The following is a 22777-nucleotide window of genomic DNA, read 5'->3' as shown; positions in this document are numbered from 1 at the left end:
GCCAACATCCACTGGATCATAGAGAAAGCAAAGTAGTTTCAAAAAAACATCTATTTCTGCTTCAGTGACTATGCTTAAGCCTTTGACTCTGTGGATCACAACAAATTGTGGAAAATTCTTAAAGAGATGGAATACCAGACCACCATATTGTCTCCTGAGAATCCTGTATGCAGGTCAAGAAGCAACAGTTAGAACCAGACATGGAACAACTGATTGGTTCAAAATTGGGAAAGGAGTAAGTCAAGGCTGTATATTGTCACCTGTTTATTTAACTTATAAGCAGAGTACATCATGCAAAATTCTGGATGAATTCCAAACTGGAATCAAGATCGAAAGGAGAAATAACAACCTCAGATATGCAGATGATAGCAGTCTAATGGCAGAAAGTGAAAAGGAACTAAAGAGCCTATTGATGAGGGTCAAAGAGGAGAGTGAAAGAGCTGGCTTAAAGCTCAACATTCAAAAATTGAAGATCATGACATCTGGTCCCATCACTTAATGGCAAAGAGAAGGGGAAAAAATGGAAGCAATTTTTTTTGGAGCCCAAGATTTTATTTTCTTGGGCTCCAAAAATCACTGCAGATGGTGACTGCAGCCATGAAATTAAAAGACACTTGCTCCTTGGAAGAAAAGCTATGACCAACCTAGATAGAATATTAAAAAGCAGAGACATTATTTTGCCGACAAAGGCCCATCTAGTCAAGGCTATGGTTTTTCTAGTAGCCATGTACAGATGTTAGAATTAGACCATAAAGAAGGCTGAGCACCGAAGAATTGATGCTTTTGAACTGTGGTGTTGGAGAAGACTCTTGAGAGCCCCTTGGATAGCAAGGAGATCAAACCAGTCAATCCTAAAGGAAATCAGTCCTGAATATTCATTGGAAGGACTAATGCTGAAGCTCCAATACTTTGGCCACCTGATGCAAAGAGCCGACTCATTGGGAAAGACCCTGATGTGGGAAAGACTGAAGGCAGGAGGAGAAGGAGGCAACAGAGGATGAGATGGTTGGATGGCATCCCTAATTCAACAGACATAAGGTTGAGCAAACTCCAGGAGATAGTGAAAGACAGGGAAGCTTGGTGTGCTGCAGTTCATGGGATTGCAAAGAGTCAGACACAACTTGGCAACTGAACAATAGCGGTGGGGAGAGGGAAATAGGGAAGGGCAGAATTGGGGTAGGGGATTAACAGGTACAAACTATCAGGTATAAAATAAGCTACAAGGATATATTGTACAACACGAGGAATATAGCCAATATTTTAAAACAACCATAAATGGAGCATAGCCTTTAAAAACTGTGAATCACAATGTTGTACACCTGTAACTTATCCAATATCATACAGCACCCATATTTTAAGAAGAAAAAATTTTAAATATCAGCACCCCCCTCAAAAATAAAAGACCAGAGCCAATCTTTAAAGAATATATGGCCCAGTGAATCTACAATAACCTCAATAAAAATTTCAAAAGAAAAAAAAAAAAACTAAGCCAAACAAAAACAAAAGTCAAGTGCCCTAAATGCAATGTGATATCCTGGAGTAGATCTAGAAACAGAAGAAGAATAAAACTGATCAAATCTGAATAGAACCTGGAGCTTAGCAAACAGCAATGTACCAATGTTACTTTCTTCACTTCACTTCAGCTCAGTTCAATTCAGTCGCTCAGTCGTGTCCGACTCTTTTCAACCCCATGGACTGCAGCACACCTGGCCTCCCTGTCCATCACCAACTCCCGGAGTTTACTCAAACTCATGTCCATTGAGTCAGTGATGTCATCCAACCATCTTATTCTCTGTCATCCCCTTCTCCTCCTGCCTTCAATCTTTCCCAGCATCAGGGTCTTTTCCAATGAGTCAGCTCTTCGCATCAGGTGGCCAAAGTATTGGAGTTTCAACTTCAACATTAGTCCTTCCAATGAACACCCAGGCCTGATCTCCTTTAGGATGGACTGGTTGGATCTCTTTGCAGTCCAAGGGACTCTCAAGAGTCTTCTCCAACACCACAGTTCAAAAGCATCAATTCTTCTGTGCTCAGCTTTCTTTATAGTCCAACTCTCACATCCATACATGACCACTGGAAAAACCATAGCCTTGACTAGATGGACCTTTGTTGGCAAAGTAACATCTCTGCTTTTTAATATGCTGCCCAGGTTGGTCAAAACTTTCCTTCCAAAGAGTAAGCGTCTTTTAATTTCATGGCTGCAATCACCATCTGCAGTGATTTTGGAACCCAAAAAAATAAAGTCTGACACTGTTTCCACTGTTGCCCCATCTATTTCCCATGAAGTGATGGGATCAGATGCCATGATCTTAGTTTTCTGAATGTTGAGCTTTAAGCCAACTTTTTCACTCTCCTCTTTCACTTTCATCAAGAGGCTCTTTAGTTCTTCACTTTCTGCCATAAAGGTGGTGTCATCTGCATATCTGAGGTTATTGATATTTCTCCCAGCTATCTTGATTCCAGCTTGTGCTTCATCCAGCTCAGCGTTTCTCATGATGTACTCTGCATATAAGTTAAATAAGCAGGGTGACAATATACAGCCTTGACATACTCCTTTTCCCATTTGGAACCAGTCTGTTGTTCCATGTCCAGTTCTAACTGTTGCTTCCTGACCTGCATACAGGTTTCTCAAGAGGCAGGTCAGGTGGTCTGGTATTCCTATCTCTGTCAGGATTTTCCACAGTTTATTGTGATCCACACAGTCAAAGGCTTTGGCATAGTCAGTAAAGCAGAAATAGATGTTTTTATGGAATTCTCTTGCTTTTTCGATGATCCAGCGGATGTTGGCAATTTGATCTCTGGTTCCCTTGCCTTTTCTAAATCCAGCTTGAACATCTGGAAGTTCACAGTTCACGTATTGCTGAAGCCTGGCTTGGAGAATTTTGAGCATTACTTTACTAGCATGTGAGATGAGTGCAATTGTGTGGTAGTTTGAGCATTCTTTGGCATTGACTTTCTTTGGGATTGGGATGAAAACTGACCTTTTCTAGTCCTATGGCCACTGCTGAGTTTTCCAAATTTGCTGGCATAGTGAGTGCAGCACTTTCACAGCATCATCTTTTAGGATTTGAAACAGCTCAACTGGAATTCCATCACATCCACTAGCTTTGTTTGTAGTGATGCTTCCTAAGGCCCACTTGACTTCACATTGCAGGATGTCTGGCTCTAGGTGAGTAATCACACCGTCTTTACTTTCTTAGTTTTCATAAATGTATCATGGTCACACAAGATTTTAATATTAGGGGAAAATGGATGAAGGACATATGAGAACTCTGTACTATCTTTCCAACTTTTCTGTAAACCTAAAATGATCCCCAAATAAAGCACTTATTTAAAGAAGAAAAGAACGCACAACCCAGTGTCTGGTTCATATAGCACTGACTTACACCTTCGTCCCTCCTCTCTGACTATGCAAATCCCTAAGGTTCCATCCAAATCCACTCCCCCTAAGACACCCATCCTGACTCCCAGCCCACAGGACTCACTCCTGTGTCTGAGGTCCCACAGCAGCCGTCACCTGAGTCACACAGCTTGACACAACCCCGGGCTTCAGACTGTTTTCCCGACCCATCCACGTGTAGACACTCCTCATGCATAAGCTCCTTCAAAGCTGTACCTGCGCAGGACAGTTCATTTCTACCCCTGAAGCCTATAAGACAATGTTGGGCTCAGAAAGGGCCCCTAGCAAGCATGTGGGAATTGTTGCATATTCCATGGCCTGTGTATCTATTTGCTTATCATGAGCTATGATAAGCTCCAGTTTACCTAGAGGAGCAGGCCCCATGTCTGAGCCAGGCTGGGGAGAAGACGGGACAACGCTGACTATTAAAAGAAACGATTAGACAAGAGCCCAGACAGACGGTGCTTCGAAGTATATATGTACACCAAGGGGAGGAATGCATGAGCTCATCCTGCAGCAGACCAAGGAGGAGAGAAGGCGTGAAGCATGTGGCCACCTGCCCAGCATGGAGCAATTACACAGCGCTGTCTGGAGGAGCCGCCTTCAACAGAGCTACAGAGGGCACCATCACACCAAAACGATGTCCCTGAGCTGCTAGAGAAAACCTCCAACAGTCAAATATTCAGCTCAGCTACTGTTAGGCTGCGACTCGGGGCACATCCCCAAAGTTCTTCCAGGCCCAGATACTCTGAGTGTGAGCCCTGCATCCATCATGAACCGTTCCCAGGAGCTCACTCGAGGCAGACCAAGTTTTCGGCCAGGATTTAATCAAAGCTGCAAACGCCTCTTTCCCTGTGTGTTTGCTGAGGAGACCGCCTGATGAGTCGGTCCCTAAAATAAGATACAGAAGGTTCTGTAAAGGTAATGTTTTCAGATAGAGACCCCAGGCAATCCCACTCTATGTTTAACTTCCCAGGATGGCAGACGTTGAATGAACAGGGACGTGGGAGGGTGCACCTCCTCTTCAGTGCAACTGTGTAGTGGGAGCTTCACACAGGTCACATATGTATCGCTGCATAAGTGTGCCTGGCGTGTCCATCGGCTGTATGCATGAACATCTGCAAGCAGTGCTGCAGTTCCTCTGCCCCTCCTGAAAGGAGAAGAACCTACCGTGGCCACTGCTCGGCCCACCCTGACAGCACCAAAGTCGTTGGGGTCCAAGTACTTGTTGCTGTAGAGGCAGATGCCAGAGGCAGCAAGAGCCATGCTGGTCCACGAGGCGAGCTTCAGAGCCCTTCTGGCCATGTCCCCAGACCCTGCAGTGGGAAAGCAGAGAAAGGGGAGCAGTTAAAGAGTTTCACACGGAGCCAAATTCAAATTCGGGCTCTGCCACTTAATAGACTGTACGATTTTGGGGTCATTTTCTCAACCTCACTGCATCCACATTGCCTCATTTGTGAAACGTGATGATACCTACCTCAAGAGTTGCTGGGGAAGCACTTCCCTGGTCGTCCAGTGGTTAAGAATCTGCTTGCCAATGCAGGGAACAAGGGTTCGATCCCCAGTCCCGGAAGATGCCGCATTCCGAGGGGCAACTAAAGCCCGTGCGCCACAACTACCAAGCCTGTGATCTAGAGCCCCAACTACTGAGCCCACAGGCTGCAACGAGAGAAAGCTCACGCACAGCAATGAAGACCTGCTGCTGCGGCTGCTAAGTCGCTTCAGTCGTGTCCGACTCTGTGCGACACCATAGACGGCAGCCCACCAGGCTCCTCCGTCCCTGGGATTCTCCAGGCAAGAACACTGGAGTGGGTTGCCATTTCCTTCTCCAATGTATGAAAGTGAAAAGTGAAAGTGAGGTCGCTTAGTCGTGTCCGACTCTTAGCAACCCCATGGACTGCAGCCCACCAGGCTCCTCCGTCCATGGGATTTTCCAGGCAAGAGTATTGGAGTGGGGTGCCATTGCCTTCTCCAAATGAAGACCTAGTGCAGCCAAAAAAGTATAAACTAAAAAATAAATTTCAAAAAAATATAGTTGCTGGGATAAAATGAGATCACGTGTATGAAATGCTGAGCACAGTATTCAGCACAAGTCAATGCTCAAAGCCGTTCTTCCTTTCACAGTACCAGGCACTGTGCTAGGCACTAGGCAAAGAGCCAAGAAAACAAAGTTGTTACACTCTAGAGGGGATGACAGATCAAAAGGTTATATATTAGAAGAGCAGCAGGTAATCAGTGCTGAAAAGAAAATCAAAGCGGATAAGAGAAAGGATGACGAATATGTGGTCAAGGATGCTGCTTTAGATAAGAAAGGCCAGAGCAGGGTAACTTCTGTTACCTGAAAACTATTATTATACCACTAAGCACGCACAGGCATCATCAGCCCTCTAGGCCCAGGTTGGAAGGGGTCACAGCCAAAATGGCAGTTGCTCAGCAGCAGCCAGGTAAGCCCTCCACATCTGATTGATTTTCAAACTATTTCTTTTGGATAGAATATAGACAGCCCCTTTTCTAGACTGTAAGCTCCTTCATCCACTCCCAGTTCCGTAGGCTGCTTTACAGTTGGGGGCTCAAGGTCCCCCTGCAGATATGCTCTGTTTAACCAAACTCACAGTTCCGTTCAGCTGCACCAAGTGGGCTCCGAGCCCCCTGACACCTTTCCCCACCCTACTTGTACCGCTCAGTCCACAAGGTGGCTGCAGTCTTTGAGGCCACTGTACCCAATAGGCAGCTTCCTCTTCAATTCCGAGGAATACTACATCTAACATCCTTGACCACAGCTGCAGCTGTCGGTGGAGAAGACCCACCCAGCATAAGTGCCACCACCAAGCCACCTGCAGGTACAAGCCCTGAACAGACTTGTAGAGGGAAATTTCCTTGCAGCAGGAAAATTTAGGTCATCACCCTGTTTGTTTCTGCTCTGGACTCAGTCTATGACCATCCCCTCCCTGATCTGTGCCTCTGATTCCCCTCCATATGGAGACAATTGCTGTAAATAGCCTTGTCTCCACTTTCTTTAAAGTCAGTTTTGACTCATGCCTCATAATATAGTCACAGATTTTTTTAAAGTATCCACAGGGACAGCTTTTTCCATTCTTTTACTTTCAACTTACACTTTATACTGTCTCTCTAAATAGTATATAGTGGATTTTGTCTGTTTACGTTTAATATAGTCACTTATGTATTCCGATTTAATTTTACTATCTTCTGTGCTATTTTCCTACCTGTTCTGTGTCTTTTTCTCTCCTTTCTTTACTTTTCTGGACACAGTTCTTTTTATAATCCCATTGTTTTTCCCTCTGCAGTCTTCTTTTCCTAGCCAACAGTTCTAAAGTGTGCTTAGAAGAACACTTGCAAAAAATATCAATCTGGGTGCCATTTCAAAAATGCAGATTTCTGCTAGACTCGCAGACCCAGAAAACAAACTTATGATTACCAAAAGGGGAAAGGGTTGGGAAGGGCTAAATTGGGAATTTGAGATTAACAGAGACACACTACTATGTATAAAATAAACAACACGACCTACTGCATAGCACAAGGGACTATATTCAATATCTTATAATAATGTATAATGGAAAAAGAATCTGAAAAACAAAAATATGTTTAAATAAATCACTTTGTTATACACCTAAAACACTGTAAATCAACTATATTTCAATAAAACTTAACAATGATAATGATGTAAACAGTTAAAAAAAAAATGAAGATTTCTGAAGTCCACCCCTTGGCAGCTGAATCATCAACACTGGGGGTAGGACTTGGGAATCTGCATTTTAGTAGGAAACATAATGAGCTATTTTTCACAAAGTTTGAGAACCATTCTTGTTAATACTTGATTTCTAATAGAGTCTTCATGTGTTCAAATTCATCAGTGAAAACATGCCCCCAAAACAAGCCTTCCAAGTTTATCCTACCCATTCACACCCCAGATGACTGCATTCACCCCAGCAGGATGACTGCAAGCAATTATTTTTAAAGCGATAATTTAAGAAACTCATTTCTTTCACTAAACACAAATGCTCTGGCCCAACTCCTGGGATCAATTCCTAACTCTGCAAGTAAAGGGTTTGTATATAAAAAGAATAAATTAAACCATGCTTGCAGTGTCCTCTTTATTTTCTTTACATTTATTTTGTTTTATGAAAACCTCCCTACTCCTATCCGTTGTTGTTGTTCAGTTGCTCAGTCCTGTCCGACTCTTTGCGACCCCATGGACTGCAGCAAGCCTGTCCATCACCATCTCCTGGAGCTTGCTCAAAGTCATGCCCATTGAGTCAGTGATGTCATCCAGCCATCTCATTCTCTGTCATCCCCTTCTCCTCCTGCCTTCAATCTTTCCCAGCATCAGGGTCTTTTCTAAGGAGTCAGATCTTCACATCAAGTGGCCAAAGTATCGGAGCTTCACCTTCAGCATCAGTCGTTCTAATAAATATTCAGGGTTGATTTCCTTTAGGATTCACTGGTTTGATCTCCCTGAAGTCCAAGGAACTCCCAAGAGTCTTCTCCAACACCACAGTTCAAAAGTATCGATTCTTCTTTATGGTCCAACTGTCACATCTATACATGACTACAAAGCTAGTGGAGATGATGGGATTCCAGCTGAACTAGTTCAGCTGGAAATAGCTTTGACTATACAGACGTTGGAGAAGGCAATGGCAGCCCACTCCAGTACTCTTGCTTGGAAAATCCTATGGACGGAGAAGCCTGGTGGGCTGCAGACCATGGGGTCGCTAAGAGTCGGAAACTACTGAGCGACTTCACTTTCACTTTTCACTTTCATGCATTGGAGAAGGAAATGGCAACCCACTCCAGTGTTCTTGCCTGGAGAATCCCAGGGACGGAGGAGCCTAGTGAGCTGCCGTCTATGGGGTCGCACAGAGTTGGACATGACTGAAGCGATTTAGCAGCAGCAGCAGCATACAGACCTCTCTGGGCAAAGCAAGTCTCTGCTTTTTAATATGCTATCTAGGTTTGTCATAGCTTTTCTTCCAAGGAGCAAGCGTCTTTTAATTTCATGGCTGCAGTCACCATCCACAGTGATTTTGGAGCCTAAGAAAATAAAGTTTCCCACTGTTTCCACTGTTTCCCCATCTATTTGCCATGAAGTGATGAAACCAGATGCCATGATTTCATTTTCTGAATGTTGAGCTTTAAGTCAGCTTTTTCACTTTTCTTTTTCACTTTCATCAGGAGGCTCTTTAGTTTCTCTCCACTTTCTGCCATAAGGGTGGTGTCATCTGCATATCTGAGGTTATTGATATTTCTCCCGGCAATCTTGATTCCAGCTTGTGTTTCTTCCAGCCCAGCGTTTCTCATGATGTACTCTGCATATAAGTTAAATAAGCAGGGTGACAATATACAGCCTTGACGTACTCCTTTTCCTATTTGGAACCAGTCTGCTGTTCCATGTCTGGTTCTAACTATTGCTTCTTAACCTGCATACAGGTTTCTCAGGAGGCAGGTCAGGTGGTCTGGTATTCCCATCTCTTGAAGAATTTTCCACAGTTGTTGTTCCACACAGCCAAAGGCTTTAGCATAGTCAATGCAACAGAAGTAGATATTTTTCTTGAATTCTCTTGCTTTTTCTATGATCCAACAGATGTTGGCAATTTGATCTCTGGTTCCTCTGCCTTTTCTAAAACCAGCCTGAACATCTGAAAGCTCTTGATTCACATACTGTTGAAGCCTGGCTTGGAGAATTTTGAGCATTACTTTGCTAGCATATGAAATGAGTGCAATTGTGCGGTACTTTGAGCATTCTTTGGCATTGCCTTTCTTTGGGATTGGAACGGAAACTGACCTTTTCCAGTCCTGTGGCCACTGCTGAGTTTTCCAAATTTGCTGGCATATCGAGTGCAGCACTTTCACAGCATCACCTTTGAGGATTTAAAATAGCTCAACTGGAATTCTATCACCTCCACTAGCTTTGTTCATAGTGATGCTTTCTAAGGCCCACTTGACTTCACATTCCAGGATGTCTGGCTCTAGGTGAGTGATCACACCATCGTGATTATCTGGGCCGTGAAGATCTTTTTTGTACAGTTCTTCTGTGTATTCTTGCCACCTCTTCTTAATATCTTCTGCTTAGGTCCATACCATTTCTGTCCTTTATCGAGCCTATCTTTGCATGAAATGTTCCTTTGGTATCACTAATTTTCTTGAAGAGATCTCTAGTCTTTCCCAGTCTGTTGTTTTCCTCTATTTCTTTGCACTGATCACTGAGGAAGGCTTTCTTATCTCTCCTTGCTATTCTTTGGAACTCTGCATTCAGGACATTCCATCCAAATGCAAAAGAATACACCTTCTTCCCAAGGGCACATGGAATATTCTCCAAGACAGACCACATCTTGGGTCACAAATCAAACCTCAGTAAATTTAAGAAAACTGAAATCATATCAACCATCTTCTCCAACCACAATACTATGAGACTAGATATCAGTAACAAGAAAGAAACTGTAAGAAACACAAACACATGGAGATTAAATAACACATTTCTAAATAACCAACAGGTTACTGAAGAAATCAAAAGGGAAATCAAAAAATCTCTAGAAACAAATAACAATGAAAACACAACAACTCAAAACCTATGGGATGCAGAAAGAGCAGTTCTAAGGGGGAAGTTTATGGCAATACAATCCCACCTCAAGAAACAAGAAAAACATCGAATAGAAAACCTAACTTTACACCTAAAACAACTGGAAAAAGAACAAATAAAAAAAAACAAAATTAGTAGAGGGAAAGAAATCATAAAGATCCGAGCAGAAGTAAACAAAAAATAAATGAAAGAAACAATAGTAAAGATTAATAAAACTAAAAGCTGGTTCTTTGAGAAGATAAACAAAATTGACAAACTTTTAGCCAGACTCATCAAGAAAAAAAGAAAGAAGAATCAAATCAACAAAATTCAAAATGAAAAAGGACAGGTTACAACAGATAATGCAGAAACACAAGGATTATAAGAGACTATTATGAACAAATATATGGCAATAAAATGGATAACCTGGAAGAAATGGACAGATTCTTAGAAAAGTTCAATCTTCCAAGACTGAAACAAGAAGAGATAGAAATTATGAACAACCCAATTACAAGCACTGGAATTGAAGCTGTGATCAAAAATATCCCGAAAAACAAAAGCCCAGGACCAGATGGCTTCACAAGAGAATTCTATCAAACATTTAGAGAAGACCTAATGCCTATTCCTCTAAAACTCTTTCAAAAAATTGCAGAGTAAGTAACACTTCCAAACTCATTCTATGAAGGCACCATCACCCTGATACCAAAACCAGACAGAGACAACACAAAAAAAGAAAACTAGAGGCCAATATCACTGATGAACATAGATGCAAAAATCCTCAATAAAATTTTAGCAAACAGAATTCAGCAACACATCAAGAAGCTCATATACCATGATCAAGCTGGGTTTATTCCAGGGATGAAGGATTCTTCAATACATACAAATCAATCAATGTGATACACAATATTAACAAATTGAAAGATAAAAACCATATGATCATCTCAATAAATGCAGAAAAAGCCTTTGACAAAATTCAGCACCTATTTATGACTAAAACTCTTCAAAAAATGGGCATAGAAGGAACCTACCTCAACATAGTAAATGTCATATATGATAAGCCTACAGCAAACATTATTCTCAATGGTGAAAAACTGAAAGCATTCCCTGTAAGATCAGGAATAAGATAAGGGTGTCCACTTTCATCACTATTACTCAACATAGTTCTGGAAGTCCTAGCTACAACAACCAGAGAAGAAAAAGAAATAAAAAGAATCCAGATCGGAAAAGAAGAAGTAAAGTTCTCACTGTTTGCAGATGACATGATACTGTACATAGAAAACCCTAAAGATAGTATCAGATAATTACTAGAGCTAACCAGTGAATTTAGCAAAGTTGCAGGATACAAAATCAATACACAAAAGTCACTTGCATTTCTATATATTAACAATGAAAAATCAGAAAGCAAAATTAAGGAATCAATCGCATTCACCATTGAAACAAAAAGAATTAAATAACTAGGAATAAACCCACCTAAGGAGACAAAAGATCTGTACACAGAAAATTCTAAGACACTAATGAAAGAAATTAAAGATGACATAAACAGATGGAGAGATATTCCGTGTTCCTGGGTACGAAGAATCAATATTGTGAAAATGACTACACTACCAAACGCGATCTACAGATTCAAGGCAATCCCTATCAAATTACCAATGACATTTTTCCCAGAACTAGAACAAAAAATTTCACAATTCATATGAAAACACAAAAGACCCTGAATAGCCAAAGCAGTCTTGAGAAAGAAGACTGTAGCTGGAGGAATCAACCTTCCTTATATCAGATTATCCTACAAAGCTACAGTCATCAAAACAGTATGGTACTGGCCCAAAAACAGAAATATAGATCAATGGAACAAGATAGAAAGCCCATAAATAAATCCATGCACCTATGGGTACCTTATTTTTGACAAAGGAGGCAAGAATATGCAAAGGGACAAAGAGAGCCTCTTCAACAAATGGTGTTGGGAAAACTGGACAGCTACATGTAAAAGAACGAAATTAGAATGCTTCCTAACACTATACACAAAGATAAATTCAAAATGGATTAAAGACCTAAACGAAAGACCAGAAACTATAAAACTATTAGAGGAAAACATACGTAGAACACTCGATGACTTAAATCAAAGCAAGATCCTCTATGACCCACCTCCTAGAGTAACAGAAATAAAAACAAAAGTAAACAAGTGAGACCTGATTAAACTTAAAGGTTTTTGCACAGCAAAGGAAACTATAAGCAAGATGAAAAGACAACCCTCAAAATGGGAGAAAATACTAGCAAATGAAACAACTGACAAAGGATTAATTTCCAAAATATACAAGCATCTCATACAACTCAATACTAGAAAAACAAACAATCCAATCAAAAAGTGGGAAAAAGACCTAAACAGACATTTCTCCAAAGAAGACATACAGATGGCTAACAAACACATGAAAAGATGCTCAACATCGCTCATCATTAGAGAAATGCAAATCAAAACTACAATGAGATATCACCTCACACTGGTCAGAGTGGCCACCATCAAAAAGTCTACAAACAATAAATGCTGAAGAGGGTGTGAAGAGAAGGGAATGCTCTTGCACTGTTGGTGGGAATGTAAATTGATACAGCCACTATGGAAGATGGTATGGAGATTTCTTAAAAAACTAGGAATAAAACCACCATATGACCCAGCAATCCCTCTACTACACATATACCCTGAGGAAACCAAAACTGAAAAAGCCACATGTATCCCATTGTTCATTGCAGCTCTATTTACAATAGCTAGAATATGGAAGCAACCTACATGTCCATAAACAGATGAAAGGATAAAGAAGTTGCTGTATATATACACAATGGAATATTACTCAGCCATAAAAAGGAACACATTTGAGCCAGTTCTAATGAGGTGGATGAACCGAGAACCTGTTATACAGAGGGAAGTAAGTCAGAAAGATAAATATTATATTCTAATGCATATATACAGAATCAAGAAAAATGGTACTGCAGTATTTATTTACAGGGCAGCAATGGAGAAACAGACATAGAGAATAGACTTATGGACATGGGGAGACAGGAGGAGAGGGTGAGATATATGGAAAGAGTAACATGGAAACTTACATTACCATGTGTAAAATAGATAGCCAACAGAAATTTGCTGTTTGGCTCAGGAAACTCAAACAGGGGCTCTGTATCAACCTAGAAGGGTGGTATGGGGAGGGAGATGGGAGGGAGGTTCAGGAGGGAGGGGATATATGTATACCTATGGCTGATTCATCTTTCAGGATTTGAAATAGCTCAACTGGAATTACATCACCTCCACTAGCTTTGTTTGTAGTGATGCTTTCTAAGGCCCACTTGACTTCACATTCCAGGATGTCTGGCTCTAGGTGAGTGATCACACCATCGTGATTATCTGGGTCATGAAGATCTTTTTTGCACAGTTCTTTTGTGTATTCTTGCCACCTCTTCTTAATATCTTCTGCTTCTGTTAGGTCCATACCATTTCTGTCCTTTATCAAGCCCATCTTTGCATGAAATGTTCCCTTGGTATCTCTAATTTTTATGAAGAGATCTCTAGTCTTTCCCATTCTATTGTTTTCCTCTATTTCTTTGCACTGATTGCTGAGGAAGGCTTTCTTATCTCTCCTTGTTATTCTTTGGAACTCTGCATTCAGATGGGAATATCTTTCCTTTTTTCCTTTGCTTTTCGCTTCTCTTCTTTTCCCAGCTATTTGTAAGGCCTCCTCAGACAGCCATTTTGCTTTTTGGCATTTCTTTTCCATGGGGATGGTCTTGATCCCTGTCTCTTGTACAATGTCACGAACCTCTGTCCATAGTTTGTCAGGCACTCTGTCTATCAGATCCAGTCCCTTAAATCTATTTGTCACTTCCACTGTATAATCATAAGGGATTTGATTTAGGTCATACCTGAATGGTCTAGTGGTTTCCCCTACTTTCTTCAATTTAAGTCTGAATTTGGCAATAAGCAGTTCATGATCTGAGCCACAGTCCGCTTCCAGTCTTGTTTTTGCTGACTATATAGAGCTTCTCCATCTTTGGCTGCAAAGAATATAATCAATCTGATTTCAGTGTTGACCATCTGGTGATGTCCATGTGTAGAGTCTTCTCTTGTGTTGTTGGAAGAGGGTGTTTGCTATAACCAGTGCGTTCTCTTGGCAAAACTCTATTACCCTTTGCCCTGCTTCATTCTGTACTCCAAGGCCAAATTTGCCTGTTACGCCGGGTGTTTCCTGACTTCCTACTTTTGCATTCCAGTCCCCTATAATGAAAAGGACATCTTTTTTGGGTGTTAGTTCTAAAAGGTCTTGTAGGTCTTCATAGAACCGTTCAACTTCAGCTTCTTCAGTGTTACTGGTTGGGGCATAGACTTGGATTACCATGATATTGAATGGTTTGCCTTGGAAACGAACAGAGATCATTCTGTCATTTTTGAGATTGCATCCAAGTACTGCATTTCAGACTCTTTTGTTGACCATGATGGCTACTCCATTTCTTCTAAGGGATTCTTGCCCACAGTAGTAGATATAATGGTCATCTGAAATAAATTCACCCATTCCAGTTCATCTTAGTTCGCTTATTCCTAGAATGTTGACGTTCACTCTTGCCATCTCCTGTTTGACCACTTCCAATTTGCCTTGATTCATGGACTTAACATTCCAGGTTCCTATGCAATATTGCTCTTTACAGCATCGGACTTTGCATCTATCACCAGTCACATCCACAGCTGGGTACTGTTTTTGCTTTGGCTCCATCCCATCATTCTTTCTGGAGCTATTTCTCCACTGATCTCCAGTAGCATATTGGGCACCTACCGACCTGGGGAGTTCATCTTTCAGTGTCATATCTTTTTGCCTTTTCATACTATTCATGGGGTTCTCAAGGCAAAAATACTGAAGTGGTTTGCCATGCCCTTCTCCAGTGGACCACATTCTGTCAGGACTGGAAAAGGTCAGTTTTCATTCCAATCCCAAAGTAAGGCAATGCCAAAGAATGCTCAAACTACCACACAATTGCACTCATCTCACACACTAGTAAAGTAATGCTCAAAATTCTCCAAGCCAGGCTTCAGCAATACGTGAACCGTGAACTTCCAGATGTTCAGGCTGGTTTTAGAAAAGGCAGAGGAACCAGAGATCAAATTGCCAACATCCGCTGGATCATCAAAAAAGCAAGAGAGTTCCAGAAAAACATCTATTTCTGCTTTATTGACTATGCCAAAGCCTTTGACTGTGAGGATCACAGTAAACTGTGGAAAATTCTGAAAGAGATGGGAATACCAGACCACCTGACCTGTCTCTTGAGAAACCTGTATGCAGGTCAGGAAGCAACAGTCAGAACTGGACATGGAACAACAGACTGGTTCCAAATAGGAAAAGGAGTATGTCAAGGCTGTATATTGTTACCCTGCTTATTTAACTTATATGCAGAGTACATCATGAGAAACGCTGGGCTGGAAGAAACACAAGCTGGAATCAAGATTGCCGGGAGAAATATCAATAACCTCAGATATGCAGATGACACCACCCTTATGGCAGAAAGTGAAGAAGAACTAAAGAGCCTCTTGATGAAAGTGAAAGAGGAGAGTGAAAAAGTTGGCTTAAAGCTCAACATTCAGAAAACTATGATCATGGCATCTGGTCCCATCACTTCATGGGAAATAGATGGGGCAACAGTGGAAACAGTGTCAGACATTATTTTTCTGGGCTCCAAAATCACTGCAGATGGTGACTGCAGCCATGAAATTAAAAGACGCTTATTCCTTGGAAGGAAGGTTATGACCAACCTGCTGCTGCTGCTGCTAAGCCGCTTCAGTCATGTCCGACTCTGTGCGACCCCATAGACGGCAGCCCACCAGGCTCCCCCATCCCTGGGATTCTCCAGGCAAGAACACTGGAGTGGGTTGCCATTTCCTTCTCCAATGCACAAAAGTGAAAAGTGAAAGTGAAGTCACTCAGTCGTGTCCAACTCTTAGCGACCCCATGGACTGAAGCCTGCCAGGCTTCTCTGTCCATGGGGTTTTCCAGGCAAGAGTACTGGAGTGGGGTGCCATTGCCTTCTCCGGTGACCAACCTAGATAGCATATTAAAAAGCAGAGACATTACTTTGCCAACAAAGGTCCGTCTAGTCAAGGCTATGGTTTTTCCAGTGGTCATGTATGGATGTAAGAGTTGGACGGTGAAGAAAGCTGAGCACCGAAGAATTGATGCTTTTGAACTGTGGTGTTGGAGAAGACTCTTGAGAGTCCCTTGGACTGCAGGGAGATCTAACCAGTCCATCCTAAAGGAGATCAGTCCTGGGTATTCATTGGAAGGACTAATGTTGAAGCTGAAACTCCAATATTTGGGCCACCTCATGCGAAGAGTTGACTCATTGGAAAAGACCTTAATGCTGGGAAGGATTGGGGGCAGGAGGAGAAGAGGATGACAGAGGATGAGATAGCTGGATGGCATCACCGACTCAATGGACGTGGGTTTCGGTAGACTCCGAGAGTTGGTCATGGACAGGGAGGCCTGGCGTGCTGCGGTTCATGGGGTCGCAAAGAGTCGGACAGGACTGAGTGACTGAACTGAACTGAACTGATGGCTGATTCATGTTGAGGTTTGATAGAAAATAACAAAATTCTGTAAAGCAAGTATCCTTCTATAAAAAAATTTTTTTTAATGCTCTGGATAGTACCTACCTCATAGGGCTACTGCAAGAATGAAATGAGATGCTGCTTTAACAAAGGCTCAGTAAATGAGCCTTCCTCTCCTTATTGTTACTTTAAGTTTCATTTCTCCTTCTCTGCAAAGCTGAAGAGCTTATGCAGAAGAACTGCTAAATCTCAGGGGCAAGAATTCAGCATGACCTCATACAATTAATAAAGAGGGGTGGAGGGAAGCCCATCACATCTTGCCTGAGCCATTTGACCACTCCCCATTCCAAACACTTTCCCACATCCCAGCCAACCTTCACTCTGCCACTCAAGTCACCATCATCCCAACACACAAGTACATTCTTATCACTCTTGCGTGTGTGTTCAGTCCCTTCAGTCGTGTACGACTCTTAGTAGCCCTTGGGCTGTAGCCCGCCAGGCTCCTCTGTCCATGGGATTCTCCAGACAGGAATACTGGAGGGTGTCACCATGCCCTCCTCCAAGGGATCTTCCCCACACAGGGATCAAACCCACATCTCCTACAGCTCCTGCACTGCGGGCAGATTCTTTACTACTGAGCCACCAGGGAAGCCCTCTTATCACTCTTACCTCCCCACTATCTACCAAAAAGTCCAAATTCTCTAGCAAGGCATTCAAGACCCACCCCACTGTCATCCCAATCCACCTTTCTAGCTTCATCTCCCACAGCCAATCCCCCATTAACCTTCTATGAAGCCCTTTGTCAGTCAACCTCCCAGCCTTCCTTGCTCCCTCCTCTCTGGTTTTATTGTGCGCTGCTTTTACCTCTAATAATCTGGTCCAATGTCTGCCTTTTCCACTAGATGCAAAGGGCAGAATTCACTAACAAATAAATGAATAAGGAACCCACTGAATGAATGAAAGAGTGAAAATATCCCAGTCTATCTTCAACATGGAAACTTAAGTCCAACTATGCCTTCCTCAGCTCTAACTCTCCAATGGCTCCCACCTCACTCAAAGTGAATCAGGAGGGAAGGGGGCAGGGCACAACCTTTAAAAGAATGGCACAGTCGTTAAAGACATGAAATAAACCAGTTAAAATCGATTAGGCCCAAGATGGCAGAAGATTTGACTTCCAGTAGACCTTGAGCCTCATTATACGCTCATTGTGATACATTAGCACATGCTAAGTGACACACCCACAGGTGCCATGACAGTTCTGAGGCTGACTGTTAAAGGCCAAAAAGTGGGAATTTCCAATTTCTGGAGATCCCCACCCCTTTCCTAAAATAGTCAGAATAAATCCTCCCACTTATTAGCCTATGAAATTACCTAGCCCATAAAAAACTAACCATCCCATATTTGGGGGCTTTCTGAGATGGATAAACTACACCCTGTGAGACCTGTACTGAGTCAGTAAGAATCACAAACTCAGGGCTGCCATCCTCCCCCAGTTATCCCCGGCCCCACCTCCCAGCCACTGGCCCCAACCCCATCCTCCTGAGGTTGCACCATCCTCCAGGACTGTCTCTCTAGGCAACAGGCCTCCCCCAGCTTTGAGACCACCTCTGAGTGGGGAAGCAGCATTGAAGCAGACACAACTCCCAAGTCCCAGTCTTCATGCAAATGTCCTCAGTAATAAAAGAGATGGAAATTGAAAAACATAAAATAGATGATATAGGAGCCCAACTGTGTCTAAATAGACTGGAGCTGGAGTTTTCCAAAAGGTGTCAGTGAGTCTTTAACATGTAAATGAGTTGCTTCCCTCGGGGTATTTTAAAAGACTCTGTCAGCCGTGAAATATGTCTGTCGATGAAAAACACCTTTCATTATTAAACCTTTTGCTAATGAATCACCTGCCCTGTTCTATTTACTTGCCTTTTTGACTTTCACCTGAGTTGTCTCTCATACCATCACATCCTTTTTCAGTTGAAGGTGGGAGGGGGAGTGCCTGAGGACACCACACCCCAAAACCTAACCATCAGATAATAATATTGGCAATAACTGACCTTTACACAGCCCTTTGCACTCATTATCTCATTAGTTATTCCACACTGCTGCTGCTGCTGCTAAGTCGCTTCAGTTGTGTCCGACTCTGTGCGACCCCATAGACGGCAGCCCACCAGGCTCCGCCATCCCTAGGATTCTCCAGGCAAGAATACTGGAGTGGGGTGCCATTTCCTTCTCCAGTGCATGAACAGGAAAAGTGAAAGTGAAGTAGCTCAGTCATGTCTGACTCGTAGCGACCCCATGGACTACAGCCTACCAGGCTCCTCCGTCCATGGGATTTTCCAGGCAAGAGTACTACTGGAGTGGGGTGCCATTGCCTTCTCCGTATTCCACACTAGCGGTCCCCAACCTTTTTGGGACCAGGGATCGGTTTCATGGAAGACAATTTTTCCATGGACTAGGGAGAGGGGTGGGGATGGTTTGGGGATGATTCTAATGCATTACATTTATTGTGCACTGTATTTCTATTATTATTACAGCAGCTCCACCTCAGATCATCAGGCATTAGATCTCAGAGGCTGAGGACACCTGTCCAACACATCCCCCTCACCAGTGAGGTGAGACAAATATCACTGCCATCTCCAGGTATAAATGAGGACACCAAGAAGCAGAAAGGGTGAGGGATTTACCCCCAGGTGGCTCAGCTAGTAAACGGCAGAGTAGACAGAACAGAGGAGCCTGGAGGGCTACAGTCCATGGAATCGCAGAGTCCAACACCACAGAGCAACTAACACACCTAGACACACAAGGGAAATCCCTTCAGCCTTTTCTCTTTACGGCATGTGACCTCCCTGATGCGGACTCACAGACATCCGATCACCATCGATCTCACCTCCATTCTCAAGTAACTGCATCAGTCACTATGACTTCTAACCCTCTACCAACCCCAAACAGAGCCAGCCACAGGGAAGTCGCTGCTTGGCACCCCAGAAATCAACAGCATGTCAGAAGATCAATCAAAGCACCTCACTAGAAGCCACCAACCCCAGGCTATGAAACATTTAGGAGAGCTATGTTATTGTCAAGTCAAGGATGAGAATGGTATCCATCTTGCTGAACCACATAAAACATACCAGCAAGTCATGAGATAAAGCAAGAGCAGAGTCTGATAAGTTGATGGTCAAATGCAATTCCATCCCCTATCAAACTAAATAGGGAACCAAGCACTTCCTGTTCACTGGGCTGGGTCTTTTCAACTACCATCCATCTGCTGCTTCTTTCCCAAGCCATATTCCAGGACAATAAGCCTAGAATCACTGCATCCTGTTTGGTTGCACAGGTGAGAATGACCACAGAGGAAAGAATTTAAGGCTCTAATCCCATTAATCCCATAAAGTGACCACAGCAACCCCTCCCATTTCCTAGAGAGACTGTTAGACAGATGAGCAGTATTTCTTTTGGTCTGCTCCCAAGACTGGAAAAGACCCAATAATACCTTTGGAGAGAGTGATCAGGTTTTCAGGGAAATTTGGTTACTGATATAGACAAAAAGTGACCAAGGGGATGATACTATCCATTGACTTGATGTCTCAAATCAATGCTGAGGAATCCCCAACTGATGCCAAAGTCCCAGAGTAGACAGGAAAAATAAATCTCACCCAGGCAAGGAGTAGAATTTACCACTCATTTCATCCAGAGAGAGGGGGACTCAGGAAGAACAGTGAGCTTAAACATCTCATGTAACTCACACAACTGCATTCTGGGGTGCATCCTATTAGAGTCTTATCCGACAGAGGAAGATGAGTTTTAGAAAAGGTAAGAAACCTGGCTGGAAAGCTACTAAGTGATGCAGCCAGAACTTGAATACAGGTGTGTCTGGTCCAAACAAGAGCACACAGGTGGATGAGAACAGGGTTTGCTGGGCGCCTATGAAATAAACCGAAATAGTTTATTCAGTGAGTTGTGGAGGGGAGGGGTGGATGCCTGAACCAGGCACTATTCTTATCTTACAGGTCCCTTGTGTGAGAAGAAAATGTGTATATCAGAAAGGAAAAAAAATGTAAACTCTACCAGCAGAGGTCAAATTTTACATCCTGAGGGCTGCTGAGAAATGGCCAAGCAAAGAGACAGTAAGATAAAATATGATGTAACTCAGGAAAACTGACGCATGTAGACCTATACATGAAAATCTGTATAAAATGTGGGGAAAGTTACAGTGAACAAAGTAATACGTACATGCTTACTAGCACTACCCAAGTTAAACAGGCAGCAGCATAGAAAGGCCCAGGTCCAAGAGTGAAGAGTTGGTGCTTTAAGTTCACAGGATTTTTTTCCCTACAAAACAGTGATGCTCAAAAGTGTATCCCCAGACCAGCATGTTAGAAATGCAAACACTTGCTCCCCACCCTAGAACTATGCGTGTGTGACTGCTCAGTCATGTCGGACTCTTTGTAACCCCATGGACTGTAGCCCTCCAGACTCCTCTGTCCATGGAATTCTCCAGGCAAGAATACTGGAATGGGTTGCCATTTCCTACTCCAGGGGATCTTCCCGTCTCAGGGATTGAACCTGCGTCTCCTGCATGGGTAGGAGGATTTTTTTTTTTTTACCACTGAGCCATCTGGAAACCCCAGACCTACTGAATCAAAAGCTTTGGGGATGTGGTCCAGGTTTCTGTGTTGTACTAATCACCTATCAGGTGATTCTGATACACGCTGAAGTTTGAGAACTACTGCTTAAAGAACACGTGTGAAGGCACAGATAAAGTCTCACTCACTTTCAACTCTGCAAATATTTCCTGAGCACCAGGTGCCAAGAATCACGGAGGTGATCAATAAGTATTTGTTGAATCGAATGACTTCCTAGTCAGTACAAAGTAAATGTCACTTAACCTGGGGAGAGAGCTGTATTCGGTAGGTGTCTTCTAGAGGCAGCTCTCCACACACCGGCTGTCATCCGCACAAGTTTACCTTGCAATCCGTAAGCTCAGAGCCCAGCAAAGTGAAAAAGTCACTCAGTCGTGTGCGACTCTTTGTGACCCCGTGGACCGTAGCCCACCAGGCTTCTCTGTCCATAGGGACTCTCCAGGCAAGAGTACTGGAGTGGGTTGCCATTCTTTCTCCAGGGGATCTCCCCACCCAGGAATCGAACCTGGCACTCCTGCGTTTCAGACAGATAAGATTCTTAAGGGGACGACAGAGGATGAGATGGTTGGATGGCATCACCGACTCAATGGACATAAGTGTGAGTAAACTCCGGGAGTTGGCGATGGATAGGGAGGCCTGGCGGTGCTGCAGTCCATGGGGTCGCAAAGAGTCGGACACGACTGAGCGACTGAACTGAAAATTCTTTACCATCTGAGCCACCAGGGAAGCCCCAGCCAGCGCTACCGATAAGGCGAGCTGCTGGGCGCCGCAGGCCCAGGCGGAGGGCAGAGATAACCGCGCGCCCCTGCTTCTGATCCACACCGCGCTCGGGCCCCGGGACGCCTGCGCCTCGGAGGCCACAGACCGCCCGGGCCAGAGGAGGTCTGGGTGAGCCACCGGCGGCCTTCCTCCAGCCGGCTCCACCGGACACGCGGGACCGCGCCCCACTTCCGCCCACCGGAGAGCCGGCGGGAGTGGCCGCGGAGGAGGCGGGGCCCCTGCCAGTCGCCCGAGTCACGTGGCCGCGCGCCAGGCCAGCGGGTGCCAAGGGCACTCGCGCAAGGTCCCCTCCCAACCGGCGGCCCGGGCGGAGGCGCGTCCACAGCGGCTTCCCCGCGCTCCCGCGGCCCCTGGCGGCCCGGGCTCGGCTCCGGCCTCCGAGGGGGGCCGCCCCTACTCACCCTGGTGGGGAAGCCGAAAGACGCGGCGCTCGGCTTCCAGCCGCAGCCTGGGCGGCGGGGGTTCGCGGGCAACTTTGCCGCCACCCCCCAGATTGCGCTTGGTTAAGCCGGGGCGCTGCGCGGCCTGCCGGGAGTTGTAGTTCTTTGATGCCCTTACCGCGGGGACGAGGGCCGGAGAACCACCGCACTCCCTCTGGACCGCTCCACCTCGGGAGGCCGAGGGGTCGCAGACACTTGACCTGCGGGTAGCAGGTAGCCTGTTTCTTTGCCTGCGCTGCGGACACAAGCCTTCCTGAAAAATTATCTCCAGGAGGCTTCCCAAACTGGTCATAAATTTATGTTCAGTAAGAGGATGGAGTTGTGGCTTTGCGTATTTAAAATAAGGTATTAGAACAGGCAAGGAAAAATTTTACACAG

General features: G+C 44.0%; 1 protein-coding gene across 6 annotated transcripts in view; it reads right to left on the bottom strand.

The window, feature by feature from the left end:
- Nucleotides 1–22469, bottom strand: part of ADCK1 (aarF domain containing kinase 1) — a 128422-nt gene extending 105953 nt beyond the window's left edge. For 3 of the 6 annotated variants that reach the window (XM_081510581.1, XM_081510584.1, XM_081510585.1), the window contains exons 1-2: nucleotides 22361–22469; nucleotides 4571–4716 (exon numbers count right to left, since the gene is read on the bottom strand). In XM_081510581.1, the coding sequence (XP_081366707.1) occupies nucleotides 4571–4705 (135 nt within the window). In that variant the 5' untranslated portion in view covers nucleotides 4706–4716; nucleotides 22361–22469. Of the gene's footprint in view, nucleotides 1–4570; nucleotides 4717–21887; nucleotides 22206–22360 lie in introns of those variants that run through there. The other 3 variants (XM_081510582.1, XM_081510587.1, XM_081510586.1) reach the window with 3 other exon arrangements.
- Nucleotides 22470–22777: the final 308 nt, after the last annotated feature.

This window comes from Giraffa tippelskirchi, chromosome 7, assembly GCF_054371585.1.
Source record: "Giraffa tippelskirchi isolate mGirTip1 chromosome 7, T2T-mGirTip1v1.2.pri, whole genome shotgun sequence".
Classification (NCBI taxonomy): domain Eukaryota; kingdom Metazoa; phylum Chordata; class Mammalia; order Artiodactyla; family Giraffidae; genus Giraffa; species Giraffa tippelskirchi.
Note: the sequence above shows the minus strand (reverse complement) of the source record. Positions and strands in the feature narration are given on the sequence as shown.